At 45.6% G+C, this 27,925-nt stretch overlaps 2 protein-coding genes across 3 annotated transcripts in view; one reads left to right on the plus strand and one right to left on the minus strand.

Annotated features, from left to right (window-relative positions):
- dpf3 (double PHD fingers 3) overlaps nucleotides 1-22,246 on the plus strand; it is a 59,548-nt gene extending 37,302 nt beyond the window's left edge. The window contains exons 7-12 of one of the 2 annotated variants that reach the window (XM_065008589.1): nucleotides 119-160; nucleotides 2,873-3,025; nucleotides 6,605-6,733; nucleotides 17,317-17,429; nucleotides 17,814-17,895; nucleotides 19,458-22,246. In XM_065008589.1, the coding sequence (XP_064864661.1) occupies nucleotides 119-160; nucleotides 2,873-3,025; nucleotides 6,605-6,733; nucleotides 17,317-17,429; nucleotides 17,814-17,895; nucleotides 19,458-19,525 (587 nt within the window). In that variant the 3' untranslated portion in view covers nucleotides 19,526-22,246. The remainder of the gene's footprint in view (nucleotides 1-118; nucleotides 161-2,872; nucleotides 3,026-6,604; nucleotides 6,734-17,316; nucleotides 17,430-17,813; nucleotides 17,896-19,457) is intronic. The other variant, XM_065008590.1, reaches the window with a different exon arrangement.
- A 4,997-nt stretch (nucleotides 22,247-27,243) lies between these two features.
- The window catches only part of LOC115116056 (regulator of G-protein signaling 6-like), a 146,439-nt gene continuing 145,757 nt past the window's right edge, over nucleotides 27,244-27,925 (minus strand). The window contains exon 17 of the mRNA XM_065009426.1: nucleotides 27,244-27,925. This exon is cut by the window's right edge and continues 160 nt beyond it. The gene's annotated coding sequence lies outside the window, so the exon portion shown is untranslated.

Raw genomic sequence — 27,925 nt, forward strand, 5'->3', positions numbered from 1 at the left:
GACCTGGTACTCATGTCGTGAGATATTATAGCCTCTTTGAATGAAACTCTTATTTTTGTTATTTTTCTTTCTTTCTTTGTTCTTTTTCTTTTCATGTGCTCTGTTCCTTCCTTTCCAGACAGAAACAAACAAAAGCATAAGTCAAAAACTGCCGACTCAGGTATCTGGATATGCGCGTGTCCTATTTTCTCCGTGTGGCTTCTCTCTTAACGACAAGATCAGGGACTACTGGGGTTTGTTTGATTTGAGCTAGCCTGGGGTCACGTTCAGACGGGTTCAAAGTTTACACCACATCCAGGCGTATAAACAGATATGCTTATATTTAAAATGTAGAATACAGAAGGATGTAAGATACAAGATGTGTCTGTTGAACCCTCCTGAATGGGGCCCTGGTTGTCTTTCTGTTTCTGCTTTGGCTAACAATAGCCAAGGCTAAAATAGAAATGCATCTGGCAGCTAAACCAATCTAAGCAATCTAATCGCTATTATGCCTACTAATTGCATAAGCATATGATTATTGAATTCTTAGACCAAAGCAAGCTTGCATGGCGCTAACATAACTTTACGGTATCTGCTGGTTTGTTATCAAGTTGCCGGGGAAGAATGATCTTTGAGCATCAGCTGAGCCAACGCATGTTTCTGTAGTGTTGTAACGATGCTGTCACAGGGGTTTCTGGGTAATACAGACAACCTAACCTGCTGTCACAGGGGTTTCTGGGTAATACAGACAACCTAACCTGCTGTCACAGGGGTTTCTGGGTAATACAGACAACCTAACCTGCTGTCACAGGGGTTTCTGGGTAATACAGACAACCTAACCTGCTGTCACAGGCAACCTAACCTGCTGTCACAGACAACCTAACCCGCTGTCACAGGGGTTTCTGGGTAATACAGACAACCTAACCTGCTGTCACTATGGTTTCTGGGTAATACAGACAACCTAACCCGCTGTCACTGGGGTTTCTGGGTATTACAGACAACCTAACCTGCTGTCACTATGGTTTCTGGGTATCACAGACAACCTTACCCGCTGTCACTATGGTTTCTGGGTATTACAGACAACCTAACCCGCTGTCACTATGGTTTCTGGGTATTACAGACAACCTAACCCACGGTCACTGTGATGTTACCAGACAACCTAACCTGCTGTCACTATGGTTTCTGGGTATCACAGACAACCTAACCCGCTGTCACTATGGTTTCTGGGTATTACAGACAACCTAACCCGCTATCACTGTGATGTTACCAGACAACCTAACCTGCTGTCACTATGGTTTCTGGGTATTACAGACAACCTAACCTGCTGTCACTATGGTTTCTGGGTATTACAGACAACCTAACCCACTGTCAATGTGATGTTACCAGACAACCTAACCTGCTGTCACTATGGTTTCTGGGTATTACAGACAACCTAACCTGCTGTCACTATGGTTTCTGGGTATCACAGACAACCTAATCTGCTGTCACTATGGTTTCTGGGTATCACAGACAAATCTAACCCACTGTCACTGTGATGTTACCAGACAACCTAACCTGCTGTCACTATGGTTTCTGGGTATTACAGACAACCTAACCTGCTGTCACTATGGTTTCTGGGTATTACAGACAACCTAACCTGCTGTCACTATGGTTTCTGGGTATTACAGACAATCTAACCCGCTGTCAATGTGATGTTACCAGACAACCTAACCTGCTGTCACTATGGTTTCTGGGTATTACAGACAACCTAACCTGCTGTCACTATGGTTTCTGGGTATTACAGACAACCTAACCTGCTGTCACTATGGTTTCTGGGTATTACAGACAACCTAACCTGCTGTCACTATGGTTTCTGGGTATTACAGACAAACTAACCCACGGTCACTGTGATGTTACCAGACAACCTAACCTGCTGTCACTATGGTTTCTGGGTATTACAGACAACCTAACCTGCTGTCACTATGGTTTCTGGGTATCACAGACAACCTAACCTGCTGTCACTATGGTTTCTGGGTATCACAGACAACCTAACCTGCTGTCACTATGGTTTCTGGGTATTACAGACAACCTAACCTGCTGTCACTATGGTTTCTGGGTATTACAGACAATCTAACCCACTGTCAATGTGATGTTACCAGACAACCTAGACAACAACATTCTCAACAGTGTTGTCAGAGTGGTCACCATTTCCCCACATATATTGTCTTTCTCGAGTATTACAGTGCTGTGTCTTTCTCGAGTATTACAGTGCTGTGTCTTTCTCGAGTATTACAGTGCTGTGTCTTTCTCGAGTATTACAGTGCTGTGTCTTTCTCGAGTATTACAGTGCTGTGTCTTTCTCGAGTATTACAGTGCTGTGTCTTTCTCGAGTATTACAGTGCTGTGTCTTTCTCGAGTATTACAGTGCTGTGTCTTTCTCGAGTATTACAGTGCTGTGTCTTTCTCGAGTATTACAGTGCTGTGTCTTTCTTGGGAGTCCTTTCATAAAGACGTTGTTAGTTTTAGGGATCCCGGGCTACTCTCCTAGTAGGAATGTTCTGGTAAATGAGTTCCCTGGTATTGTAGTTAGTTAGATATATAGAAGTGTCAATCCTCTTAAGATAAAGCCTTCCCCGATAAGACATTGAGGACCTTGTTTAACGGTTGGACCTTGTCGTCTTCAGCAAGTAGCGAAACGCTTCTTTTGAAACGGTAAATTAAAATGAGATTTCAGTTACGACCATAGTGTTTCCCACCGTTTCAAAACAATTTCCTCATGTTCTGTGGTTCTAATGGATTCTAATGCTTCTGTGTTCTGTGGTTCTAATGGATTCTAATGCTTCTGTGTTCTGTGGTTCTAATGCTTCTGTGTTCTGTGGTTCTAATGGATTCTAATGCTTTCTGTGTTCTACAGTCTGTGGCAAACGCTACAAGAACCGCCCAGGCCTGAGTTACCACTACGCCCACACACACCTGGCTGAGGAGGAAGGGGAGGAGGAGAGGGAGGAAGAGATGCCACCGACCCCGCCACCACACCGACCAGACCCAGACCCAGACAACCACAAACGTAAGAGACGACCAGGGTTTAAACGAAATGCTTAGTAGTAGTACAGGGTTATAACTTGATGATGGAATGACACCCTATTATCTCTGACATACCACTGTCGAATGGAGTGTATTATCTCTGACATAGCATACCACTGTTGAATGGAGTGTATTATCTCTGACATAGCATACCACTGTCGAATGGAGTGTATTATCTCTGACATACCACTGTTGAATGGAGTTTATTATCTCTGACATACCACTGTTGAATGGAGTGTATTATCTCTGACATACCACTGTTGAATGGAGTGTATTATCTCTGTCATACCACTGTTGAATGGAGTGTATTATCTCTGACATACCACTGTTGAATGGAGTGTATTATCTCTGACATAGCATACCACTGTCGAATGGAGTGTATTATCTCTGACATACCACTGTTGAATGGAGTTTATTATCTCTGACATACCACTGTTGAATGGAGTGTATTATCTCTGACATAGCATACCACTGTTGAATGGAGTGTATTATCTCTGACATACCACTGTTGAATGGAGTGTATTATCTCTGACATACCACTGTTGAATGGAGTGTATTATCTCTGACATACCACTGTTGAATGGAGTGTATTATCTCTGACATACCACTGTTGAATGGAGTGTATTATCTCTGACATACCACTGTTGAATGGAGTTTATTACCTCTGACATACCACTGTTGAATGGAGTGTATTATCTCTGACATACCACTGTTGAATGGAGTTTATTATCTCTGACATACCACTGTTGAATGGAGTGTATTATCTCTGACATACCACTGTTGAATGGAGTGTATTATCTCTGACATACCACTGTTGAATGGAGTGTATTATCTCTGACATACCACTGTTGAATGGAGTGTATTATCTCTGTCATACCACTGTTGAATGGAGTGTATTATCTCTGACATACCACTGTTGAATGGAGTGTATTATCTCTGACATAGCATACCACTGTCGAATGGAGTGTATTATCTCTGACATACCACTGTTGAATGGAGTGTATTATCTCTGACATACCACTGTTGAATGGAGTTTATTATCTCTGACATACCACTGTCGAATGGAGTGTATTATCTCTGACATACCACTGTTGAATGGAGTTTATTATCTCTGACATACCACTGTTGAATGGAGTGTATTATCTCTGACATACCACTGTTGAATGGAGTTTATTATCTCTGACATACCACTGTTGAATGGAGTTTATTATCTCTGACATACCACTGTTGAATGGAGTGTATTATCTCTGACATACCACTGTTGAATGGAGTTTATTACCTCTGACATACCACTGTTGAATGGAGTGTATTATCTCTGACATACCACTGTTGAATGGAGTGTATTATCTCTGACATAGCATACCACTGTTGAATGGAGTTTATTACCTCTGACATAGCATACCACTGTTGAATGGAGTGTATTATCTCTGTCATACCACTGTTGAATGGAGTGTATTATCTCTGACATACCACTGTCGAATGGAGTGTATTACCTCTGACATACCACTGTTGAATGGAGTTTATTATCTCTGACATACCACTGTTGAATGGAGTGTATTATCTCTGACATACCACTGTTGAATGGAGTGTATTATCTCTGACATACCACTGTTGAATGGAGTGTATTATCTCTGACATACCACTGTTGAATGGAGTTTATTATCTCTGACATACCACTGTTGAATGGAGTGTATTATCTCTGACATACCACTGTTGAATGGAGTGTATTACCTCTGACATACCACTGTTGAATGGAGTGTATTATCTCTGACATAGCATACCACTGTTGAATGGAGTGTATTATCTCTGACATACCACTGTTGAATGGAGTGTATTATCTCTGACATACCACTGTTGAATGGAGTGTATTACCTCTGACATACCACTGTTGAATGGAGTGTATTACCTCTGACATACCACTGTTGAATGGAGTTTATTATCTCTGACATACCACTGTTGAATGGAGTGTATTATCTCTGACATACCACTGTTGAATGGACGGGGGCTGGGATTAAACATTTAAAAATAGATGAAATAATAATGTAGGACAAAACCCACATCAACATGGTAGCAGCACAACATGACAACGACATGGTAGCAACACTACACGGTAGCAGCACAACATGACAACGACATGGTAGACACAACACGGTAGCAGCACAACATGACCACTGTTGACATGGTAGCATTACTCTGACGGTAGCAGCATATGACAACGACATGGTAGCAACACAACACGGTAGCAGCACAACATGACATCGACATGGTAGCATTACAACATTTAAAGCACAACATGACAACGGCATGGTAGCAACACAACACGGTAGCAGCACAACATGACAACGACATGGTAGCAACACAACACGGTAGCAGCACAACATGACAACGACATGGTAGCAACACAACACGGTAGCAGCACAACATGACATCGACATGGTAGCAACACAACACGGTAGCAGCACAACATGACAACGACATGGTAGCAACACAACACGGTAGCAGCACAACATGACAACGACATGGTAGCAACACAACACGGTAGCAGCACAACATGACAACGACATGGTAGCAACACAACACGGTAGCAGCACAACATGACAACGACATGGTAGCAACACAACACGGTAGCAGCACAACATGACAACGACATGGTAGCAACACAACACGGTAGCAGCACAACATGACAACGACATGGTACAAACATTACTGTGCTCAGAGAACAGCACAAAGGGCAAGATGGCAGAGACAACAATACATCAGCAATAGGATATCATCTGGAATGCTGCCTGGAATACCCATCTGTCTGGGCCCCCTACATCTCAGAAAGCCCTGTACAGATAGACACATGTCTAGTTACTCCTCATACTGCGTACAGTGGCCTTCACAGAGTATGCATACCCCTTTGACTTATTCCACAAAGCTGTCATCAAGGCATAGGGGGGGGCTACTTTTTGAAGAATATCAAATATAATTTGATTTGTTTTACACTTTTTTGGTTACTACATGAATCCATATGTGTTATTTCATAGTGTTGATGTCTTCACTATTATTCTACAATGTAGAAAATAGTAAAACATTAAGAAAAACCCTTGAATGAGTAGGTGTGTCCAAACTTTTGACTAGTAATGTGTGTGTGTATATATATATATATATATATATACACACACTATATATGTTCCTAATGTTTTGTACACTCACTGTGTGTATATCTATATCCATATCTATATATATCCTACTCCTATATGTAGCGGATGTGAAACGGCTAGCTTAGTTAGCGGTGCGCGCTAAATAACGTTTCAATCGGTGACGTCACTTGCTCTGAGACCTTGAAGTAGTAGTTCCCCTTGCTCTGCAAGGGCCGCGGCTTTTGTGGAGCGATGGGTAACGATGCTTCGAGGGTGACTGTTGTTGATGTGTGCAGAGGGTCCCTGGTTCGCGGGGCGAGGGGACGGTCTAAAGTTATACTGTTACATATACAGCTCAGAGGTCAGTAGACGGTTCCATCGTTCCTAACGAGGAGATAGATACTGTATAGTAATCTATATTTTGTGTTTCTATACAGCTCAGAGGGCGGCAGATGGCTCCATCATCCCTAACGACTACTGCGACTTCTGTCTGGGAGACTCTGACTCTAACAGGAAGACTGGCCAGGCTGAGGAGCTGGTGTCCTGCTCTGACTGCGGCCGTTCCGGTGAGTAGACTGCTCTACAGACTGCACTACAGACTGCACTACAGACTGCTCTACAGACTGCACTACAGACTGCACTACAGACTGCTCTACAGACTGCACTACAGACTGCACTACAGACTGCACTACAGACTGCACTACAGACTGCACTACAGACTGCACTATAGACTGCACTACAGACTGCTCTACAGACTGCACTATAGACTGTTCTACAGACTGCACTACAGACTGCTCTACAGACTGCACTACAGACTGTTCTACACACTGCTCTATAGACTACTGTACAGACTGCTCTACAGACTGCACTACAGACTGCTCTATAGACTGCACTACAGACTGCACTACAAACTGCACTACAGACTGCTCTACAGACTGCACTACAGACTGCTCTACAGACTGCACTACAGGCTGCACTGTAGCAAGGCCATGCTGCGTCCTTCATGACTAGAGATACCCACACTTTAAAACTGTAAATATATTCCTCTAATGTTACACAGTGTAATATAGCCAAGGATGACTTCAGTCTAGTAATGTTTAACCTATATGACTTTGATTCCAATAAACCAATTTGAAATGAAATCACTATAAACAGTAGTAGACATTACATTACATTTAAGTCATTTAGCAGACGCTCTTATCCAGAGCGACTTACAAATTGGTGCTTTCACCTTATGACATCCAGTGGAACAGCCACTTTACAATAGTGCATTTAGGTCTTTTAAAGGGGGTGAGAAGGATTACTTTATCCTATCCTAGGTATTCCTTAAAGAGGTGGGGTTTCAGGTGTCTCCGGAAGGTGGTGATTGACTCCGCTGTCCTGGCGTCGTGAGGGAGTTTGTTCCACCATTGGGGGGCCAGAGCAGCGAACAGTTTTGACTGGGCTGAGCGGGAACTGTACTTCCTCAGTGGTAGGGAGGCGAGCAGGCCAGAGGTGGATGAACGCAGTGCCCTTGTTTGGGTGTAGGGCCTGATCAGAGCCTGGAGGTACTGAGGTGCCGTTCCCCTCACAGCTCCGTAGGCAAGCACCATGGTCTTGTAGCGGATGCGAGCTTCAACTGGAAGCCAGTGGGAGAGAGCGGAGGAGCGGGGGTGACGTGAGAGAATTTGGGAAGGTTGAACACCAGACGGGCTGCGGCGTTCTGGATGAGTTGTAGGGGTTTAATGGCACAGGCAGGGAGCCCAGCCAACAGCGAGTTGCAGTAATCCAGACGGGAGATGACAAGTGCCTGGATTAGGACCTGCGCCGCTTCCTGTGTGAGGCAGGGTCGTACTCTGCGGATGTTGTAGAGCATGAACCTACAGGAACGGGCCACCGCCTTGATGTTAGTTGAGAACGACAGGGTGTTGTCCAGGATCACGCCAAGGTTCTTAGCGCTCTGGGAGGAGGACACGATGGAGTTGTCAACCGTGATGGTGAGATCATGGAACGGGCAGTCCTTCCCCGGGAGGAAGAGCAGCTCCGTCTTGCCGAGGTTCAGCTTGAGGTGGTGATCCGTCATCCACACTGATATGTCTGCCAGACATGCAGAGATGCGATTCGCCACCTGGTCATCAGAGGGGAAAGGAGAAGATTAATTGTGTGTCGTCTGCATAGCAATGATAGGAGAGACCATGTGAGGTTATGACAGAGCCAAGTGACTTGGTGTATAGCGAGAATAGGAGAGGGCCTAGAACAGAGCCCTGGGGACACCAGTGGTGAGAGCGCGTGGTGAGGAGACAGATTCTCGCCACGCCACCTGGTAGGAGCGACCTGTCAGGTAGGACGCAATCCAAGCGTGGGCCGCGCCGGAGATGCCCAACTCGGAGAGGGTGGAGAGGAGGATCTGATGGTTCACAGTATCGAAGGCAGCCGATAGGTCTAGAAGGATGAGAGCAGAGGAGAGAGAGTTAGCTTTAGCAGTGCGGAGTGCCTCCGTGATACAGAGAAGAGCAGTCTCAGTTGAATGACTAGTCTTGAAACCTGACTGATTTGGATCAAGAAGGTCATTCTGAGAGAGATAGCGGGAGAGCTGGCCAAGGACGGCACGTTCAAGAGTTTTGGAGAGAAAAGAAAGAAGGGATACTGGTCTGTAGTTGTTGACATCGGAGGGATCGAGTGTAGGTTTTTTCAGAAGGGGTGCAACTCTCGCTCTCTTGAAGACGGGAGGGACGTAGCCAGCGGTCAGGGATGAGTTGATGAGCGAGGTGAGGTAAGGGAGAAGGTCACCGGAGATGGTCTGGAGAAGAGAGGAGGGGATAGGGTCAAGCGGGCAGGTTGTTGGGCGGCCGGCCGTCACAAGACGCGAGATGTCATCTGGAGAGAGAGGGGAGAAAGAGGTCAGAGCACAGGGTAGGGCAGTGTGAGCAGAACCAGCGGTGTCGTTTGACTTAGCAAACGAGGATCGGATGTCGTCGACCTTCTTTTCAAAATGGTTGACGAAGTCATCTAGACAAGAGACAAGTGGACAAGTGTTGTATCCCACCATATCTACTCTGTCCAGTCGTGAACAGTAAGGACACCGACACTGGTCAGATAGGTCACAAATCCTCAGAGGTATTTAATTCACAATCAAAAAAAGGCCTCTACCTTCATCATCAATTCAGAGTGATTGCTAATTTCAAACTCATCGCTCACAACTCACACAAAGCTCATGTCAGAGATTTTTTCAGTTGATTGTTGCTTTGCTCTCCTGGCTGATGTATTCACGCTAGCTGGCCAGGGTCGTGGGGGAGCGAAAACAGACTGGAAAGAAGACGAGCGTTCTCTGGAAGAGTTGTTCTATATTCACGCTAGCTGGCCGAGGTTCTCTGGAAGAGGTTCGTGGGGAAAGAAGACGAGCGTTCTCTGGAAGAGTTGTTCTATATTCACGCTAGCTGGCTAGCTGGGGGTCGTGGGGAAAGAAGACGAGCGTTCTCTGGAAGAGTTGTTCTATATTCACGCTAGCTGGCCGGGGTCGTGGGGAAAGAAGACGAGCGTTCTCGAAGAGTTGTTCTGCAATGTTCTGTAGCCTAGTGGTTATAGTTAAATAAAGGTACAAATTTAATTAAAATAAAAAGCCAGTCAACCTTCTTTGAGGACGTCGAGCTAGAGGACATTTTTGTTTTCCGACGATGAAGACAATCGGTGCTGAGACAGAACTCTTTTTCTTGAAAAGCAAAATAATTTGCAGAAAAAACTGCAGCTTCTTTTTATGTTTTCTGGACTTTTTGTAGATACTTTGAATAAGTTAGGGAATGTTATTTTCCTACAAAACAAACTCTTGAGAGCAAAGGATGGACATCAAGGCATCTGTTGCTGTTTGAGAGAGCTTTTTCTTGGAGATTTTCTTGTTTTTCCTCTGAAGGAGAAAAGCCAGTGCTGTTCTGTATAACATGGATTTAATCATTTAGTAAAGCCTATATAATTCAAAAATTGACCGGAATTAAACCCAAATATAAACTGGTCCTATACCTCTTGAGCATGCTGCTGTTACCTCTGGACTGTAAGGGTGTGGAGGAGGGGTGTACTTGGACCCTGAGTCACTCCATTGGTCAGAGAGGACAGTTAGCCGAGAGGTAAGAGCCAACCCCATCTCTCTCTGTAGAGACCATTGAAACCCGGCTGGCGTAGGATGGAAATGGAAAGAAGATGATTAGATAAATGTGGCAGTCATTGTTCCACCACCGTAGGACGGACGATATTACCTATCCAAATACCTAGACAATCACACATTCACTCTGTCTCTTGGGTCCAAAATCGGGTAGAAAATGTTTCAAGCAACTTACCTTTAATTGATCAATGACACAGTCATTTCCCATTCAATTCAATCCCCTTACTTTAATGCATCATCTTGTTCTATTCCTTCTTCTCTTTCCATACAGGCTACAATTATCTCCATGACGTAGCCAGGACAGAGACTGACTGTCATGACGTAGCCACGACAGAGACGGTCAGTCATGACGTAGCCAGGACAGAGACTGACTGTCAGGACGTAGCCACGACAGAGACTGACAGCCATGACGTAGCCACGACAGAGACTGACTGTCATGACGTAGCCAGGACAGAGACTGACTGTCATGACATAGCCACGACAGAGACTGACTGTCATGACGTAGCCAGGACAGAGACGGTCAGTCATGACGTAGCCACGACAGAGACTGACTGTCATGACGTAGCCACGACAGAGACTGACTGTCAGGACGTAGCCAGGACAGAGACTGACTCAGGACGTCACTGACTGGGCGTAGCCACGAGAGACAGAGACGGACAGAGGCGGTCATCATGACGTAGCCAGGACAGAGACTGACTGTCAGGACGTAGCCAGGACAGAGACTGATTGTCAGGACGTAGCCACGACAGAGACTGACTGTCAGGACGTAGCCAGGACAGAGACTGACTGTCAGGACGTAGCCACGACAGAGACTGACTGTCAGGACGTAGCCACGACAGAGACTGACTGTCAGAACGTAGCCAGGACAGAGACTGACTGTCAGGACGTAGCTACGACAGAGACTGACTGTCATGACGTAGCCAGGACAGAGACTGACTGTCAGGACGTAGCCAGGACAGAGACTGACTGTCATGACGTAGCCAGGACAGAGACTGACCAGGACAGAGACTGACTGTCAGGACGTAGCCACGACAGAGACTGACTGTCATCATGTAGCCCATAATTCTGCAAAAATATCCTTCATGTACAATGCAAAACCCAAATAATGCAGAGCAGAATTAGGCCGATACCCGCTAATTATCAAAATCCAGGAAAGAGCCGTTAAATTCTACAACCACCTAAAAGAAAGTGATTCCCAAACCTTCCATAACAAAGCCATCACCTACAGAGAGCTGAACCTGGAGTAGAGTCCACTGAGCCAGCTGGTTCTGGGGCTCTGTTCACAGACCCCACTGAGCCTCAGGACAGCAACACAATTAGACCCAACCAAATTATGAGAAAACAAAAAGATAACTATTTGAAACACTAGATAGAATCAACCAAAAAAAACAGAGCAAACTAGAATGTTATTTGGCCCTAAACAGAGAGTACACAGTGGCAGAATACCTGATCACTGTGACTGACCCAAACTTAAGGAAAGTTTTGACTATGTACAGACTCAGTGAGAATAGCCTTGCTATTGAGAAAGGCCACCTTGGAGGAGGACACGATGGAGTTGTCAACCGTGATGGTGAGATCATGGAACGGGCAGTCCTTCCCCGGGAGGAAGAGCAGCTCCGTCTTGCCGAGGTTCAGCTTGAGGTGGTGATCCGTCATCCACACTGATATGTCTGCCAGACATGCAGAGATGCGATTCGCCACCTGGTCATCAGAGGGGGGAAAGGAGAAGATTAATTGTGTGTCGTCTGCATAGCAATGATAGGAGAGACCATGTGAGGTTATGACAGAGCCAAGTGACTTGGTGTATAGCGAGAATAGGAGAGGGCCTAGAACAGAGCCCTGGGGGACACCAGTGGTGAGAGCGCGTGGTGAGGAGACAGATTCTCGCCACGCCACCTGGTAGGAGCGACCTGTCAGGTAGGACGCAATCCAAGCGTGGGCCGCGCCGGAGATGCCCAACTCGGAGAGGGTGGAGAGGAGGATCTGATGGTTCACAGTATCGAAGGCAGCCGATAGGTCTAGAAGGATGAGAGCAGAGGAGAGAGAGTTAGCTTTAGCAGTGCGGAGTGCCTCCGTGATACAGAGAAGAGCAGTCTCAGTTGAATGACTAGTCTTGAAACCTGACTGATTTGGATCAAGAAGGTCATTCTGAGAGAGATAGCGGGAGAGCTGGCCAAGGACGGCACGTTCAAGAGTTTTGGAGAGAAAAGAAAGAAGGGATACTGGTCTGTAGTTGTTGACATCGGAGGGATCGAGTGTAGGTTTTTTCAGAAGGGGTGCAACTCTCGCTCTCTTGAAGACGGGAGGGACGTAGCCAGCGGTCAGGGATGAGTTGATGAGCGAGGTGAGGTAAGGGAGAAGGTCACCGGAGATGGTCTGGAGAAGAGAGGAGGGGATAGGGTCAAGCGGGCAGGTTGTTGGGCGGCCGGCCGTCACAAGACGCGAGATGTCATCTGGAGAGAGAGGGAGAAAGAGGTCAGAGCACAGGGTAGGGCAGTGTGAGCAGAACCAGCGGTGTCGTTTGACTTAGCAAACGAGGATCGGATGTCGTCGACCTTCTTTTCAAAATGGTTGACGAAGTCATCTAGACAAGAGACAAGTGGACAAGTGTTGTATCCCACCATATCTACTCTGTCCAGTCGTGAACAGTAAGGACACCGACACTGGTCAGATAGGTCACAAATCCTCAGAGGTATTTAATTCACAATCAAAAAAAGGCCTCTACCTTCATCATCAATTCAGAGTGATTGCTAATTTCAAACTCATCGCTCACAACTCACACAAAGCTCATGTCAGAGATTTTTTCAGTTGATTGTTGCTTTGCTCTCCTGGCTGATGTATTCACGCTAGCTGGCCAGGGTCGTGGGGGAGCGAAAACAGACTGGAAAGAAGACGAGCGTTCTCTGGAAGAGTTGTTCTATATTCACGCTAGCTGGCCGGGGTCGTGGGGGAAAGAAGACGAGCGTTCTCTGGAAGAGTTGTTCTATATTCACGCTAGCTGGCCGGGGTCGTGGGGGAAAGAAGACGAGCGTTCTCTGGAAGAGTTGTTCTATATTCACGCTAGCTGGCCGGGGTCGTGGGGGAAAGAAGACGAGCGTTCTCGAAGAGTTGTTCTGCAATGCGTAGCCTAGTGGTTATAGTTAAATAAAGGTACAAATTTAATTAAAATAAAAAGCCAGTCAACCTTCTTTGAGGACGTCGAGCTAGAGGACATTTTTGTTTTCCGACGATGAAGACAATCGGTGCTGAGACAGAACTCTTTTTCTTGAAAAGCAAAATAATTTGCAGAAAAAACTGCAGCTTCTTTTTATGTTTTCTGGACTTTTTGTAGATACTTTGAATAAGTTAGGGAATGTTATTTTCCTACAAAACAAACTCTTGAGAGCAAAGGATGGACATCAAGGCATCTGTTGCTGTTTGAGAGAGCTTTTTCTTGGAGATTTTCTTGTTTTTCCTCTGAAGGAGAAAAGCCAGTGCTGTTCTGTATAACATGGATTTAATCATTTAGTAAAGCCTATATAATTCAAAAATTGACCGGAATTAAACCCAAATATAAACTGGTCCTATACCTCTTGAGCATGCTGCTGTTACCTCTTGACTGTAAGGGTGTGGAGGAGGGGTGTACTTGGACCCTGAGTCACTCCATTGGTCAGAGAGGACAGTTAGCCGAGAGGTAAGAGCCAACCCCATCTCTCTCTGTAGAGACCATTGAAACCCGGCTGGCGTAGGATGGAAATGGAAAGAAGATGATTAGATAAATGTGGCAGTCATTGTTCCACCACCGTAGGACGGACGATATTACCTATCCAAATACCTAGACAATCACACATTCACTCTGTCTCTTGGGTCCAAAATCGGGTAGAAAATGTTTCAAGCAACTTACCTTTAATTGATCAATGACACAGTCATTTCCCATTCAATTCAATCCCCTTACTTTAATGCATCATCTTGTTCTATTCCTTCTTCTCTTTCCATACAGGCTACAATTATCTCCATGACGTAGCCAGGACAGAGACTGACTGTCATGACGTAGCCACGACAGAGACGGTCAGTCATGACGTAGCCAGGACAGAGACTGACTGTCAGGACGTAGCCACGACAGAGAGACAGCCATGACAGCCATGACGTAGTCACGACAGAGACTGACTGTCATGACGTAGCCAGGACAGAGACTGACTGTCATGACATAGCCACGACAGAGACTGACTGTCATGACGTAGCCAGGACAGAGACGGTCAGTCATGACGTAGCCAGGACAGAGACTGACTGTCATGACGTAGCCACGACAGAGACTGACTGTCAGGACGTAGCCACGACAGAGACGGTCAGTCATGACGTAGCCAGGACAGAGACTGACTGTCAGGACGTAGCCAGGACAGAGACTGATTGTCAGGACGTAGCCACGACAGAGACTGACTGTCAGGACGTAGCCAGGACAGAGACTGACTGTCAGGACGTAGCCACGACAGAGACTGACTGTCAGGACGTAGCCACGACAGAGACTGACTGTCAGAACGTAGCCAGGACAGAGACTGACTGTCAGGACGTAGCTACGACAGAGACTGACTGTCATGACGTAGCCAGGACAGAGACTGACTGTCAGGACGTAGCCAGGACAGAGACTGACTGTCATGACGTAGCCAGGACAGAGACTGACCAGGACAGAGACTGACTGTCAGGACGTAGCCACGACAGAGACTGACTGTCATCATGTAGCCCATAATTCTGCAAAAATATCCTTCATGTACAATGCAAAACCCAAATAATGCAGAGCAGAATTAGGCCGATACCCGCTAATTATCAAAATCCAGGAAAGAGCCGTTAAATTCTACAACCACCTAAAAGAAAGTGATTCCCAAACCTTCCATAACAAAGCCATCACCTACAGAGAGCTGAACCTGGAGTAGAGTCCACTGAGCCAGCTGGTTCTGGGGCTCTGTTCACAGACCCCACTGAGCCTCAGGACAGCAACACAATTAGACCCAACCAAATTATGAGAAAACAAAAAGATAACTATTTGAAACACTAGATAGAATCAACCAAAAAAAACAGAGCAAACTAGAATGTTATTTGGCCCTAAACAGAGAGTACACAGTGGCAGAATACCTGATCACTGTGACTGACCCAAACTTAAGGAAAGTTTTGACTATGTACAGACTCAGTGAGAATAGCCTTGCTATTGAGAAAGGCCACCTTAGGCCGGTCTTCTCTTGAGTGCCAGGTCTGCCTATATGCACACTGCCCACAAAACGAGGTGGGAACTAAGCTGCACTTCCTAACCTCCTGCCCAATGTATGACCATATTAGAGATACATATTTCCCTCACATTACACAGATCCACAAAGAATTTGAAAACAAACCAAACATTAATAAACACCCGTATCTGTTAGGCGAAATACCGCAATGTGCCATCACAGCAGTAAGATGTGTGACCTGTTACCATTAAAACCAGTGAAGAAGAAACAATATTGTAAGTAAAACCAATATGTATCTGTTTACTTCACCTACTATTCATACTACAACTATTTACACATTGTTCATACCAGATTTAGTTTCTTTATTTGACTTACTTTGGCATAAAAGATTTAGTTTCTTTATTTGACTTACTTTGGCAGTGACACAGAGAAAACAGAGAGAGAGAGAGAGAGACACAGAGAGAGAGAGAGAGAGAGAGAGAGAGACACAGAGAGAAAGACACAGAGAGAGAGAGAGAGAGAGACACAGAGACACATAGAGAGAGAGAGAGAGAGAGAGAGAGACATACAGACAGACAGACAGAGACAGACAGACAGACAGACAAAAAGAGCAGAGCAGGAGCAGGCAGGCAAAGGCAGGCAGGCAGGCAAGAAAAAGAGGCAGGCAGGCAGGCAGGCAGAGGAAAGCAGGCACAGGCAGGCAGGCAGACAGACAGACAGACAGAGACACACAGAGAGCAGAGACACAGAGACAGAGAGACACAGAGACACAGACAGAGAGACAGAGAGAGAGACAGAGACACACAGACAGAGAGAGAGAGACAGACAGAGACAGACAGACAGACAGACAGAAGACAGACAGACAGACAGACAGACAGACAGACAGACAGACAGACAGACAGACAGACAGACAGACAGACAGACAGACAGACAGACAGACAGACAGACAGACAGACAGACAGACAGACAGACAGACAGACAGACAGAGAGACACAGACAGACAGAGACAGACAGACAGACAGACAGACAGACAGACAGACAGACAGACAGACACAGACAGACAGAGAGACAGAGACAGACAGACAGACAGACAGACAGAGACAGACAGACAGACAGACAGAGACAGACAGACAGACAGACAGACAGAGAGACAGAGAGAGACAGACAGACAGACAGACAGACAGACAGACAGACAGACAGACAGACAGACAGACAGACAGACAGACAGACAGACACAGACAGACAGACAGACAGACAGACAGACAGACAGACAGACAGACAGACAGACAGACAGACAGACAGACAGACAGACAGACAGACAGACAGACAGACAGACAGACAGACAGACAGACAGACAGACAGACAGACAGACAGACAGACAGACAGACAGACAGACAGACAGACAGACAGACAGTTGGTTGCGTGCCTGGTCCAATGATTGTCTCTGCCAGGACTGTTTGGTTTCAGAGAGATGAGTGCTTATGGCTCATTGATATCCCATTGACACTGATGAGAACTCACTTGTGGTTTTATGAATGGGTAACGTGTGCTATTCTGACAGCTCCATTATAGTAAAGTAGGCGGGTCACAAGCCCGCTATACTTAAGTCAGAAAACATGTTTTGTTTGTTTGTTGGCAATGTGATTTTAGCCACAACTTGTCATAGACCGTATGAATGACAGCACCCATGTCTGCTGTGTTCATTTTGACATACAGCAGAACTCATTGACCATTATTGCAGTTTATTGAACAAATCAGAGCTGAGGGGGTTTTTCTGCATTGAGTTGTAATGTAAACGAGGACTCCCTCTTTGCCTCCCCAGGCCACCCAACCTGTCTGCAGTTCACAGACAACATGATGATGGCGGTGAAGACCTACCAGTGGCAATGCATCGAGTGCAAGTCCTGCAGCCTCTGCGGCACCTCAGAGAACGACGTAAGTGCGATGGATAACCGTTCCCAGACCTGTTATTCAACAAGTGCCTACTCTGAGCCCAGAGGATTCCTTAAAACTCTAGTTAGCTCCCGTAACTACCTAGCCTTTAGCTCAGCGGGCTACCTGTTGTTCTCGAGAGGTCAGTTCACAGTGGAAGGGATTTAGCATTGTGTCAGTTGTATTATGTCTGTGATGTGGTGTTGTGTCAGTTACCAGACAGTGTCAGTTACCACACAGTGTCAGTTACCACACAGTGTCAGTTACCACACAGTGTCAGTTACCACACAGTGTCAGTTACCACACAGTGTCAGTTACCACACAGTGTCAGTTACCAAGTTGTGTCAGTTACCAAGTTGTGTTAACATTGTGTGTTTGTCTCTGTAGGACCAGCTGTTGTTCTGTGACGACTGTGACAGAGGATACCACATGTACTGTCTGAAGCCCCCCATGACCAAGCCTCCTGAAGGTAAGACCACTGGACAGTGCAGTATACATTATAAAGACTGATCCCACACAGCTCAGTGATAATACACAGAGTCTCCTCTCTGACTGATCCCACACAGCTCAGTGATAATACACAGAGTCTCCTCTCTGACTGATCCCACACAGCTCAGTGATAATACACAGAGTCTCCTCTCTGACGGACATTCTCACCAGGAGACTTTGAGTGTGGCAGAGAGTTCCGGAAACAATGTTTTTAAACTTCAAGACATTAAACAGAGGCACAGTACTTACAACTACCAGCACATGAACACAGCGTTGCATTTCTAGTCCACAACAAGAAGATCAAGTGTTTTGACTCCCCCCCCCTCTCTCTCTCCTCTACATTTCTCTCTCTCCCCCTCCTCTCTACATCTCTCTCTCCCCTCCTCCTCTCTACATCTCTCTCTCCCCTCCTCCTCTCTACATCTCTCTCTCCCCTCCTCCTCTCTACATCTCTCTCCCCCCTCCTCTCTTACATCTCTCTCTCTCTCCCCCTCCTCTCTTATATCTCTCTCTCTCCCCCTCCTCTCTATATCTCTCTCTCTCCCCCTCCTCTCTACATCTCTCTCCCCTCCTCCTCTCTACATCTCTCTCTCCCCTCCTCCTCTCTACATCTTTCTCTCCCCCTCCTCTCTTACATCTCTCTCTCCCCCTCCTCTCTACATCTCTCTCTCTCTCCCCCTCCTCTCTACATCTCTCTCTCCCTCCTCCTCTCTACATCTCTCTCTCCCCTCCTCCTCTCTACATCTCTCTCTCCCCCTCCTCTCTACATCTCTCTCCCTCCTCTCTACATCTCTCTCTCCCCTCCTCCTCTCTACATCTCTCTCTCCCCTCCTCCTCTCTACATCTCTCTCCCCCTCCTCTCTACATCTCTCCCCCTCCTCTCTACATCTCTCTCCCCTCCTCTCTACATCTCTCTCTCCCCTCCCCCTCTCTATATCTCTCTCTCCCCTCCTCCTCTCTATATCTCTCTCTCCCTTCCTCCTCTCTATATCTCTCTCTCCCCCTCCTCTCTACATCTTTCTCTCCCCTCCCCCTCTCTCTCTACATCTCTCTCCCCCTCCTCTCTACATCTCTCCCCCTCCTCTCTACATCTCTCTCTCCCTCCTCCTCTCTATATCTCTCTCTCTCCCTCCTCCTCTCTATATCTCTCTCTCCCCCTCTTCTCTACATCTCTCTCTTCCCCCTCCCCCTCCTCTCTACATCTCTCCCCCTCCTCTCTACATCTCTCTCTCCCCTCCTCCTCTCTATATCTCTCTCTCCCCTCCTCCTCTCTATATCTCTCTCTTCCCCCTCCTCTCTACATCTCTCCCTCTCTCCCCCTCTTCTCTACATCTCTCTCTTCCCCCTCCCCCTCCTCTCTACATCTCTCCCCCTCCTCTCTACATCTCTCTCCCCCTCTTCTCTACATCTCTCTCTCCCTCCCCCTCCTCTCTAAATCACTCTCTCTCCCCCTCCTCTCTACATCTCTCTCTCCCTCCCCCTCCTCTCTAAATCACTCTCTCTCCCCCTCCTCTCTACATCTCTCTCTCTCTCTCTCTCTAGGGAGCTGGAGCTGTCACCTGTGTTTGGATCTGTTGAAGGACAAGGCCTCAGCCTATGAAGAGCCATAGCATCACACACACCATAATGGATTTACAGGCTCAGGGCGTAACGTTCAGTCTCACCTCGTTCACTTTCTCAGTTTCTTGTGTGAGGAGAAAGTGCTACCCTCTACCTCTGAAATGGAAACACAACCCTACAGATGCAACACTTCTACAACATGCAATCCTTATCTGCCAATCAGTTCTCTACCTCACAACTTCACAACCAACCACAGACAGAACCCAACAGGCAAACAGGCAATACATTCCACCAGTGATTTACCAGGTATCATGTGAGGTCATAATTAAGCGACGTAGGTCAGGACCCCTTTGAACCAAAATGTCATTCTGTGCTATAAAAAAAATTATAATTTAAAAAAAAAACTCCACAAAGAATAGTAAATAGTTTAAATAGTAATCTTGTTCCACAGTGTTTGACACTGCTGTTGTACCATGTAGTCTCATCTGACTGTTAGCTAACTAGAGATGTTTGTCTTAGCTGAGATCAAAAACACACTTATGTGCCTGACAAGGAGAGTTTGTGTCTGTTTGACAAACATTTGATTTCCAGTCCCATCCTTGTTTAGATTTCACAGTGACGTTCTTTCATATTTTGCACCAAGACATATTAAATATTTGAAATATCATTACTCACAGGACTTGTCTAACATCATTTTATCAAGGTGTAACGCAATCCCTCTTAGGGGGTCGTTGTTGCAGCCACTATTGTTAGTTTTTTTTTTATCCCAGTTTGTGGTTACTAGGATACTAAGTATCCAATGACAACGATCTAAACAGTTATTCATTTAAAACTGGTCGAAATGTCTGGCTGTTGTGACTGTTGCTGTGGACGGATGCTTTGTGTGATAGAGAAAGCAATGCAACCGTGCTCCACTTCAGAATCCGCTATCTAAATAAATCCCGTTACCATACAAGATGACTTCAGAGTCCGCTATCTAAATCACGTTACCATACAAGATGACTTCAGTGTCCCCTATCTAAATCACGTTACCATACAAGATGACTTCAGAGTCCCCTATCTAAATCACGTTACCATACAAGATGACTTCAGAGTCCCCTATCTAAATCACGTTACCATACAAGATGACTTCAGTGTCCCCTATCTAAATCACGTTACCATACAAGATGACTTCAGAGTCCCCTATCTAAATCACGTTACCATACAAGATGACTTCAGTGTCCCCTATCTAAATCACGTTACCATACAAGATGACTTCAGAGTCCCCTATCTAAATCACGTTACCATACAAGATGACTTCAGAGTCCCCTATCTAAATCACGTTACCATACAAGATGACTTCAGAGTCCCCTATCTAAATCACGTTACCATACAAGATGACTTCAGAGTCCCCTATCTATATCACGTTACCATACAAGATGACTTCAGAGTCCCCTATCTAAATCACGTTACCATACAAGAAGACTTCAGAGTCCGCTATCTAAATCACGTTACCATACAAGATGACTTCAGAGTCCCCTATCTAAATCACGTTACCATACAAGATGACTTCAGAGTCCGCTATCTAAATCACGTTACCATACAAGATGACTTCAGAGTCCCCTATCTAAATCACGTTACCATACAAGATGACTTCAGAGTCCCCTATCTAAATCACGTTACCATACAAGATGACTTCAGAGTCCCCTATCTAAATCACGTTACCATACAAGAGGTTTTGTCGTTTAAATAACTTTGTTTTTGTTGTTGGGAAGATTGATGTAGGACATTGGGACAATTATAGGACTGCATCCATAGAGAGACATATTCACATAGAGACACAATCCATTCACACTGGGTCACAAACATATACAAAACACATACCTCGTAGCTCTACCACCACGTTTCAGTCGGTGAATGGTACAAGGTGATCGTTTCGACTGGCGCGTAGGATACCTCGCATTATCCGCGTTAATCATGCGCCCGTTGTTTTTTTGTACATTTGTATCTTTATGTTTTTAGTAAATGTCAACTTGTTTTATAGGCTCCCCTTCTCTTTGTATATCATTCAAAACTTTTAATGTAAAAACTTTCCAACATTCTTATATACCAATTCACGTTCTTCCACGTGAACATGGTGGCGATAGATTGCACTGAACACGGTCATTATAGATGACATTATAGGACTATTGGATAGATTTTAAAGAACACGGAAACACAATCCTGAAACAGAAGACCTGAAATTGTTTTTATCGATGTTGTTTAAAAAAAATAAAAACGTATTTAATGCTAAAAATGAATGACGACGTCATGACTGGAAATGTCTTACAGCTATTTTCTTATTTTGTTTTTGCGCTTTTGTGTTTTGATATTGTTTCTCTCCTCAGACAATCATGAAGTAGACTAGATACTGCATATTGCTCGAGTACCCAAAGGGTTCCCTATTCCCTCTATAGTGCACTACTTTTGGGCCCTTGTTAACAATAGTGCACTAATATAAGGAATAAGACGCCATTTTGAGACGCATCCATGATGTTAATTAACATCTGAATGGTTTCCTTGGTTTCACCCCCCCCCCACCCCCATGTGGACTGTTTTAACAGCTTCCTGTTTATATCACCATGCCAACTTCACACTTGAGAAATATGTGTGTCAATATAATTTTGTTTTATATTGGAGACCATCAATTATATATGGATACTATTTTGTGTCGGTTTTGGGTACATTATTAAACGTTTGTATGTATGTTTTAGTTTTTTTTGTGTTGAAATAAAGTTTAGTCCTTGGTTATATTCTCAACTAATTCATTTGTTTGAGCTGGTTAGTGATATTGCTCTGACATCTGTTTGACATTTCTTTAGTTAAATGTGTTCTGGAATAACAGCATCCCGCTGAAAATGACTAGAATGTAAATATCTGTAAAAACCTCTCATCTTAGTGCAAGTCGAGGTCAAAACTAGGCATCTACTGGCTCCATTTTGTAGGCCTACGGTTTTCACCCTCACATGGTACGTGAGTGTTAGTACTTCCGTCTCTCTCTGTACATTTATACGCCTGACCCTTCTCTGTGATCATTACAGACAAGGAACCGTTTGTTGTGTCGTAGTTAAACCATCCAAGGCTTTTTAACTTTTAACCTTGATATATATTAGTAAGAGCTTGGGGGTCATTCAGGGACTTTTGTTAGCCTTCACTCACAAATACATCCTTGTTTTTCAGGCCTGACCTCTGACCTCTCTATAATGGTCCTGTGTGACCCCTGCTTTCTCTGACTAGTAGTCTTCCTGAGCACGTTAAGAACCTTAGGGCCAGTCTGTTTGTGGTATCTGGTCTTCCTGAGCACGTTGAGAACCTTAGGGCCAGTCTGTTTGTGGTATCTGGTCTTCCTGAGCACGTTGAGAACCTTAGGGCCAGTCTGTTTGTGGTATCTGGTCTTCCTGAGCACGTTGAGAACCTTAGGGCCAGTCTGTTTGTGGTATCTGGTCTTCCTGAGCACGTTGAGAACCTTAGTGCCAGTCTGTTTGTGCTATCAGGTCTTCCTGAGCACGTTGAGAACCTTAGGGCCAGTCTGTTTGTGGTATCAGGTCTTCCTGAGCATGTTGAGAACCTTAGTGCCAGTCTGTTTGTGGTATTTGGTCTTCCTGAGAACCTTAGTGCCAGTCTGTTTGTGGTATCTGGTCTTCCTGAGCACGTTGAGAACCTTAGTGCCAGTCTGTTTGTGGTATCAGGTCTTCCTGAGCACGTTGAGAACCTTAGGGCCAGTCTGTTTGTGGTATCTGGTCTTCCTGAGCACGTTGAGAACCTTAGTGCCAGTCTGTTTGTGGTATCAGGTCTTCCTGAGCACGTTGAGAACCTTAGGGCCAGTCTGTTTGTGGTATCAGGTCTTCCTGAGCACGTTGAGAACCTTAGGGCCAGTCTGTTTGTGGTATCAGGTCTTCCTGAGCACGTTGAGAACCTTAGGGCCAGTCTGTTTGTGGTATCAGGTCTTCCTGAGCATGTTGAGAACCTTAGGGCCAGTCTGTTTGTGGTATCAGGTCTTCCTGAGCACGTTGAGAACCTTAGGGCCAGTCTGTTTGTGGTATCAGGTCTTCCTGAGCACGTTGAGAACCTTAGTGCCAGTCTGTTTGTGGTATCAGGTCTTCCTGAGCACGTTGAGAACCTTAGGGCCAGTCTGTTTGTGGTAGCAGGTCTTCCTGAGCATGTTGAGAACCTTAGGGCCAGTCTGTTTGTGGTATCAGGTCTTCCTGAGCAAGTTGAGAACCTTAGGGCCAGTCTGTTTGTGGTATCAGGTCTTCCTGAGCATGTTGAGAACCTTAGGGCCAGTCTGTTTGTGGTATCAGGTCTTCCTGAGCACGTTGAGAACCTTAGGGCCAGTCTGTTTGTGGTATCAGGTCTTCCTGAGCACGTTGAGAACCTTAGGGCCAGTCTGTTTGTGGTATCAGGTCTTCCTGAGCACGTTGAGAACCTTAGGGCCAGTCTGTTTGTGGTATCAGGTCTTCCTGAGCACGTTGAGAACCTTAGGGCCAGTCTGTTTGTGGTATCAGGTCTTCCTGAGTACGTTGAGAACCTTAGGGCCAGTCTGTTTGTGGTATCAGGTCTTCCTGAGCACGTTGAGAACCTTAGGGCCAGTCTGTTTGTGGTATCAGGTCTTCCTGAGCACGTTGAGAACCTTAGGGCCAGTCTGTTTGTGGTATCAGGTCTTCCTGAGCACGTTGAGAACCTTAGGGCCAGTCTGTTTGTGGTATCAGGTCTTCCTGAGCATGTTGAGAACCTTAGGGCCAGTCTGTTTGTGGTATCTGGTCTTCCTGAGCATGTTGAGAACCTTAGGGCCAGTCTGTTTGTGGTATCAGGTCTTCCTGAGCATGTTGAGAACCTTAGGGCCAGTCTGTTTGTGGTATCAGGTCTTCCTGAGCACGTTGAGAACCTTAGGGCCAGTCTGTTTGTGGTATCAGGTCTTCCTGAGCACGTTGAGAACCTTAGTGCCAGTCTGTTTGTGGTATCAGGTCTTCCTGAGCACGTTGAGAACCTTAGGGCCAGTCTGTTTGTGGTATCAGGTCTTCCTGAGCATGTTGAGAACCTTAGGGCCAGTCTGTTTGTGGTGTCAGGTCTTCCTGAGCAAGTTGAGAACCTTAGGGCCAGTCTGTTTGTGGTATCAGGTCTTCCTGAGCATGTTGAGAACCTTAGGGCCAGTCTGTTTGTGGTATCAGGTCTTCCTGAGCATGTTGAGAACCTTAGGGCCAGTCTGTTTGTGGTATCAGGTCTTCCTGAGCACGTTGAGAACCTTAGGGCCAGTCTGTTTGTGGTATCAGGTCTTCCTGAGCACGTTGAGAACCTTAGGGCCAGTCTGTTTGTGGTATCAGGTCTTCCTGAGCACGCTGAGAACCTTAGGGCCAGTCTGTTTGTGGTATCGGGTCTTCCTGAGCACGCTGAGAACCTTAGGGCCAGTCTGTTTGTGGTATCAGGTCTTCCTGAGCACGTTGAGAACCTTAGGGCCAGTCTGTTTGTGGTATCAGGTCTTCCTGAGCACGTTGAGAACCTTAGGGCCAGTCTGTTTGTGGTATCTGGTCTTCCTGAGCACGTTAAATAAAAAATGGGTGTCACGAGATTTCTAAACCTGTACTTTGTATACCAAGCTCATCAGAGTTGATCAAAGTAAACGTCTGTATTTGTGTCATTGCGGAATCTCCTATTCATTAATATCCTGAATGCTGATTGGCTGACAGCCGTGGTATATCAGACCGTATACCACTGGTATGTCAAAACATTTATTTTTAATGCTCTAATTACGTTGGTAACCAGTTTACAATGACAATAAGGCACCTCGGGGGTTTGTGGTATATGGCCAATATACCACATCTAATGGCTGTATCGAGGCACTTCACGATGCATTGTTGTTAAAGCATTCCAGGTGAACCTAGTTGAGAGAATGCCAAGTGTGTGCAAAGCTGTCATCAAGGCAAAGGGTGGCAACTTTGAAGAATCTCAAATACAAAATATATTTAAATTTGTTTAACACTTTTTTGGTTACTACATGATTCCATTCAATAGGTGTTATTTCATAGTTTTGATGTTTATTATTCTACAATGTAGAAAATAGTTTAAAAAATAAAGAAAAACCCTCAAATGAGTAGGTGTGTCCAAACGTTTCACTGGTACTGTATATCTATACTTTCTACTTTCAATCATTTTTTTTTTTTCAACTGATACCTGGTTGACGAGTCCTTTGACACTTGTGGGGGGTCCTACGAGCAAGACAGAGTTTTGTCGGCCAAACCGTTCAGACGCAACAGATGTTTTCATGCTCATTTTTGTCTTTGTGTCCTGGTCTGACAAACGGCGCTGTGGATCTGCCACTTTCTACCGCAGATCTGTTGGATTGAGATGCAGCCCAAAACAAATATGGTGGATTGAGATGCAGCCCAAAACAAATATGGTGGATTAAGATGCAGCCCAAAACAAATATGGTGGATTGAGATGGAGCCCAATACAAATGAGGTGGATTGAGATGGAGCCCAATACAAATGAGGTGGATTGAGATGGAGCCCAATACAAATGAGGTGGATTGAGATGGAGCCCAATACAAATGCTGTGGATTGAGATGGAGCCCAATACAAATGAGGTGGATTGAGATGGAGCCCAATACAAATGAGGTGGATTGAGATGGAGCCCAATACAAATGCTGTGGATTGAGATGGAGCCCAATACAAATGAGGTGGATTGAGATGGAGCCCAATACAAATGAGGTGGATTGAGATGGAGCCCAATACAAATGAGGTGGATTGAGATGGAGCCCAATACAAATCAAATGCTGTGGATTGAGACGCAGCCCAATACAAAAAGGAAACAAACAACATTTTGGAATGGGGATTTTTATTTTATTTTGTTAATTAGGGTGTGTCATTCGAACTCTTTTTAAAAAAACATTTTTTTTTAAAGTAACTAAAATCAAATCAAGGCTGAAAAACTCAGTAGAAAGAGCAGAACAGACCGTTATGTTCCCCTTTCCATATACTGGTCTACTGGTCTACTTCAGAGTGACGAATGAAAATAAGGTGCTTATTCTAAATCCATTATAAACATCATTTAACCATTTTTATGTTTATATAATAAAGGTTTTATACAGTAGTAACATGAGCTGAGATAAAGTAGAAGTCTGACGTTCCGTTTGGTTATAGAATCTATTAAAGGAACCAGAGAGACAGAGAGAGAGACAGAGAGAGAAAGAGAGAGAGAGAGACAGAGAGAGAAAGAGAGAGAGAGAGAGAGACAGACAGAGAGACAGAGAGAGCCAAAGTGAGCCAGAGAGAGATAGCCAGAGAGAGAGAGCCAAAGTGAGCCAGAGAGAGAGAGCCAAAGTGAGCCAGAGAGAGATAGCCAGAGAGAGAGAGAGAGAGCCAAAGTGAGCCAGAGAGAGAGAGAGCCAGAGAGGGAGAGAGAGCCGGAGAGAGAGCCAGAGAGGGAGAGAGAGCCAGAGAGAGAGAGCCAGAGAGAGAGAGCCAGAGAGAGAGAGCCAGAGAGAGAGAGCCAGAGAGAGAGAACCAGAGAGAGAGAGCCAGAGAGAGAGAGAGAGAGACAGAGAGCCAGAGAGAGAGCCAAAGAGAGAGAGAGCCAAAGTGAGCCAGAGAGAGAGAACCAAAGTGAGCCAGAGAGAGGGAGAGAGAGAGACAGAGAGGGAAAGACCCAGAGAGAGAGACAGAGAGAGAGAGCCAGAGAAAGAGAGAGACAGTGAGACAGAGAGAGAGAGACAGAGAGAGAGACAGAGAGAGAGAGAGAGAGACAGAGAGAGAGAGACAGAGAGAGAGAGAGAGACAGAGAGAGAGAGAGCCAGAGAGAGAGAGAGAGACAGAGAGAGAGAGAGCCAGAGAGAGAGAGAGAGACAGAGAGAGAGCGGGCAGAGTTATATGTTGATAAACTACAGTGTCTGCGTCCCAAATTGCACCTTATTGTCTTCATAGTACACTGCTTTAGACTAATGCCCAGGCTAGGATGTTGCCGGTCTCCACTACTTTAGACTAAGGCCCAGGCTAGGATGTTGCCAGTCTCCATTACTTTAGATTAAGGCCCAGGCTAGGATGTTGCCAGTCTCCACTACTTTAGACTAAAGCCCAGGCTAGGATGTTGCCAGTCTCCACTAATTTAGACTAATGCCCAGGCTAGGATGTTGCCAGTCTCCACTACTTTAGACTAATGCCCAGGCTAGGATGTTGCCGGTCTCCACTACTTTAGACTAAGGCCCAGGCTAGGATGTTGCCAGTCTCCAGTACTTTAGACTAAGGCCCAGGCTTGGATGTTGCCAGTCTCCACTACTTTAGACTAATGCCCAGGCTAGGATGTTGCCAGTCTTCAAAGTGTACACTTTCTTGTATGGATTACACAAATCACATGGGCTCTAGTCAGAAATAGTGCACTATATAAGACGACATGGTGCCACTTGAGACGCAGCCACTCGCCCAGTGTCAGATCTAAGTGAC

Source organism: Oncorhynchus nerka, linkage group LG24 (assembly GCF_034236695.1).
Source record: "Oncorhynchus nerka isolate Pitt River linkage group LG24, Oner_Uvic_2.0, whole genome shotgun sequence".
In the NCBI taxonomy this organism is placed as follows: Eukaryota; Metazoa; Chordata; class Actinopteri; order Salmoniformes; family Salmonidae; genus Oncorhynchus; species Oncorhynchus nerka.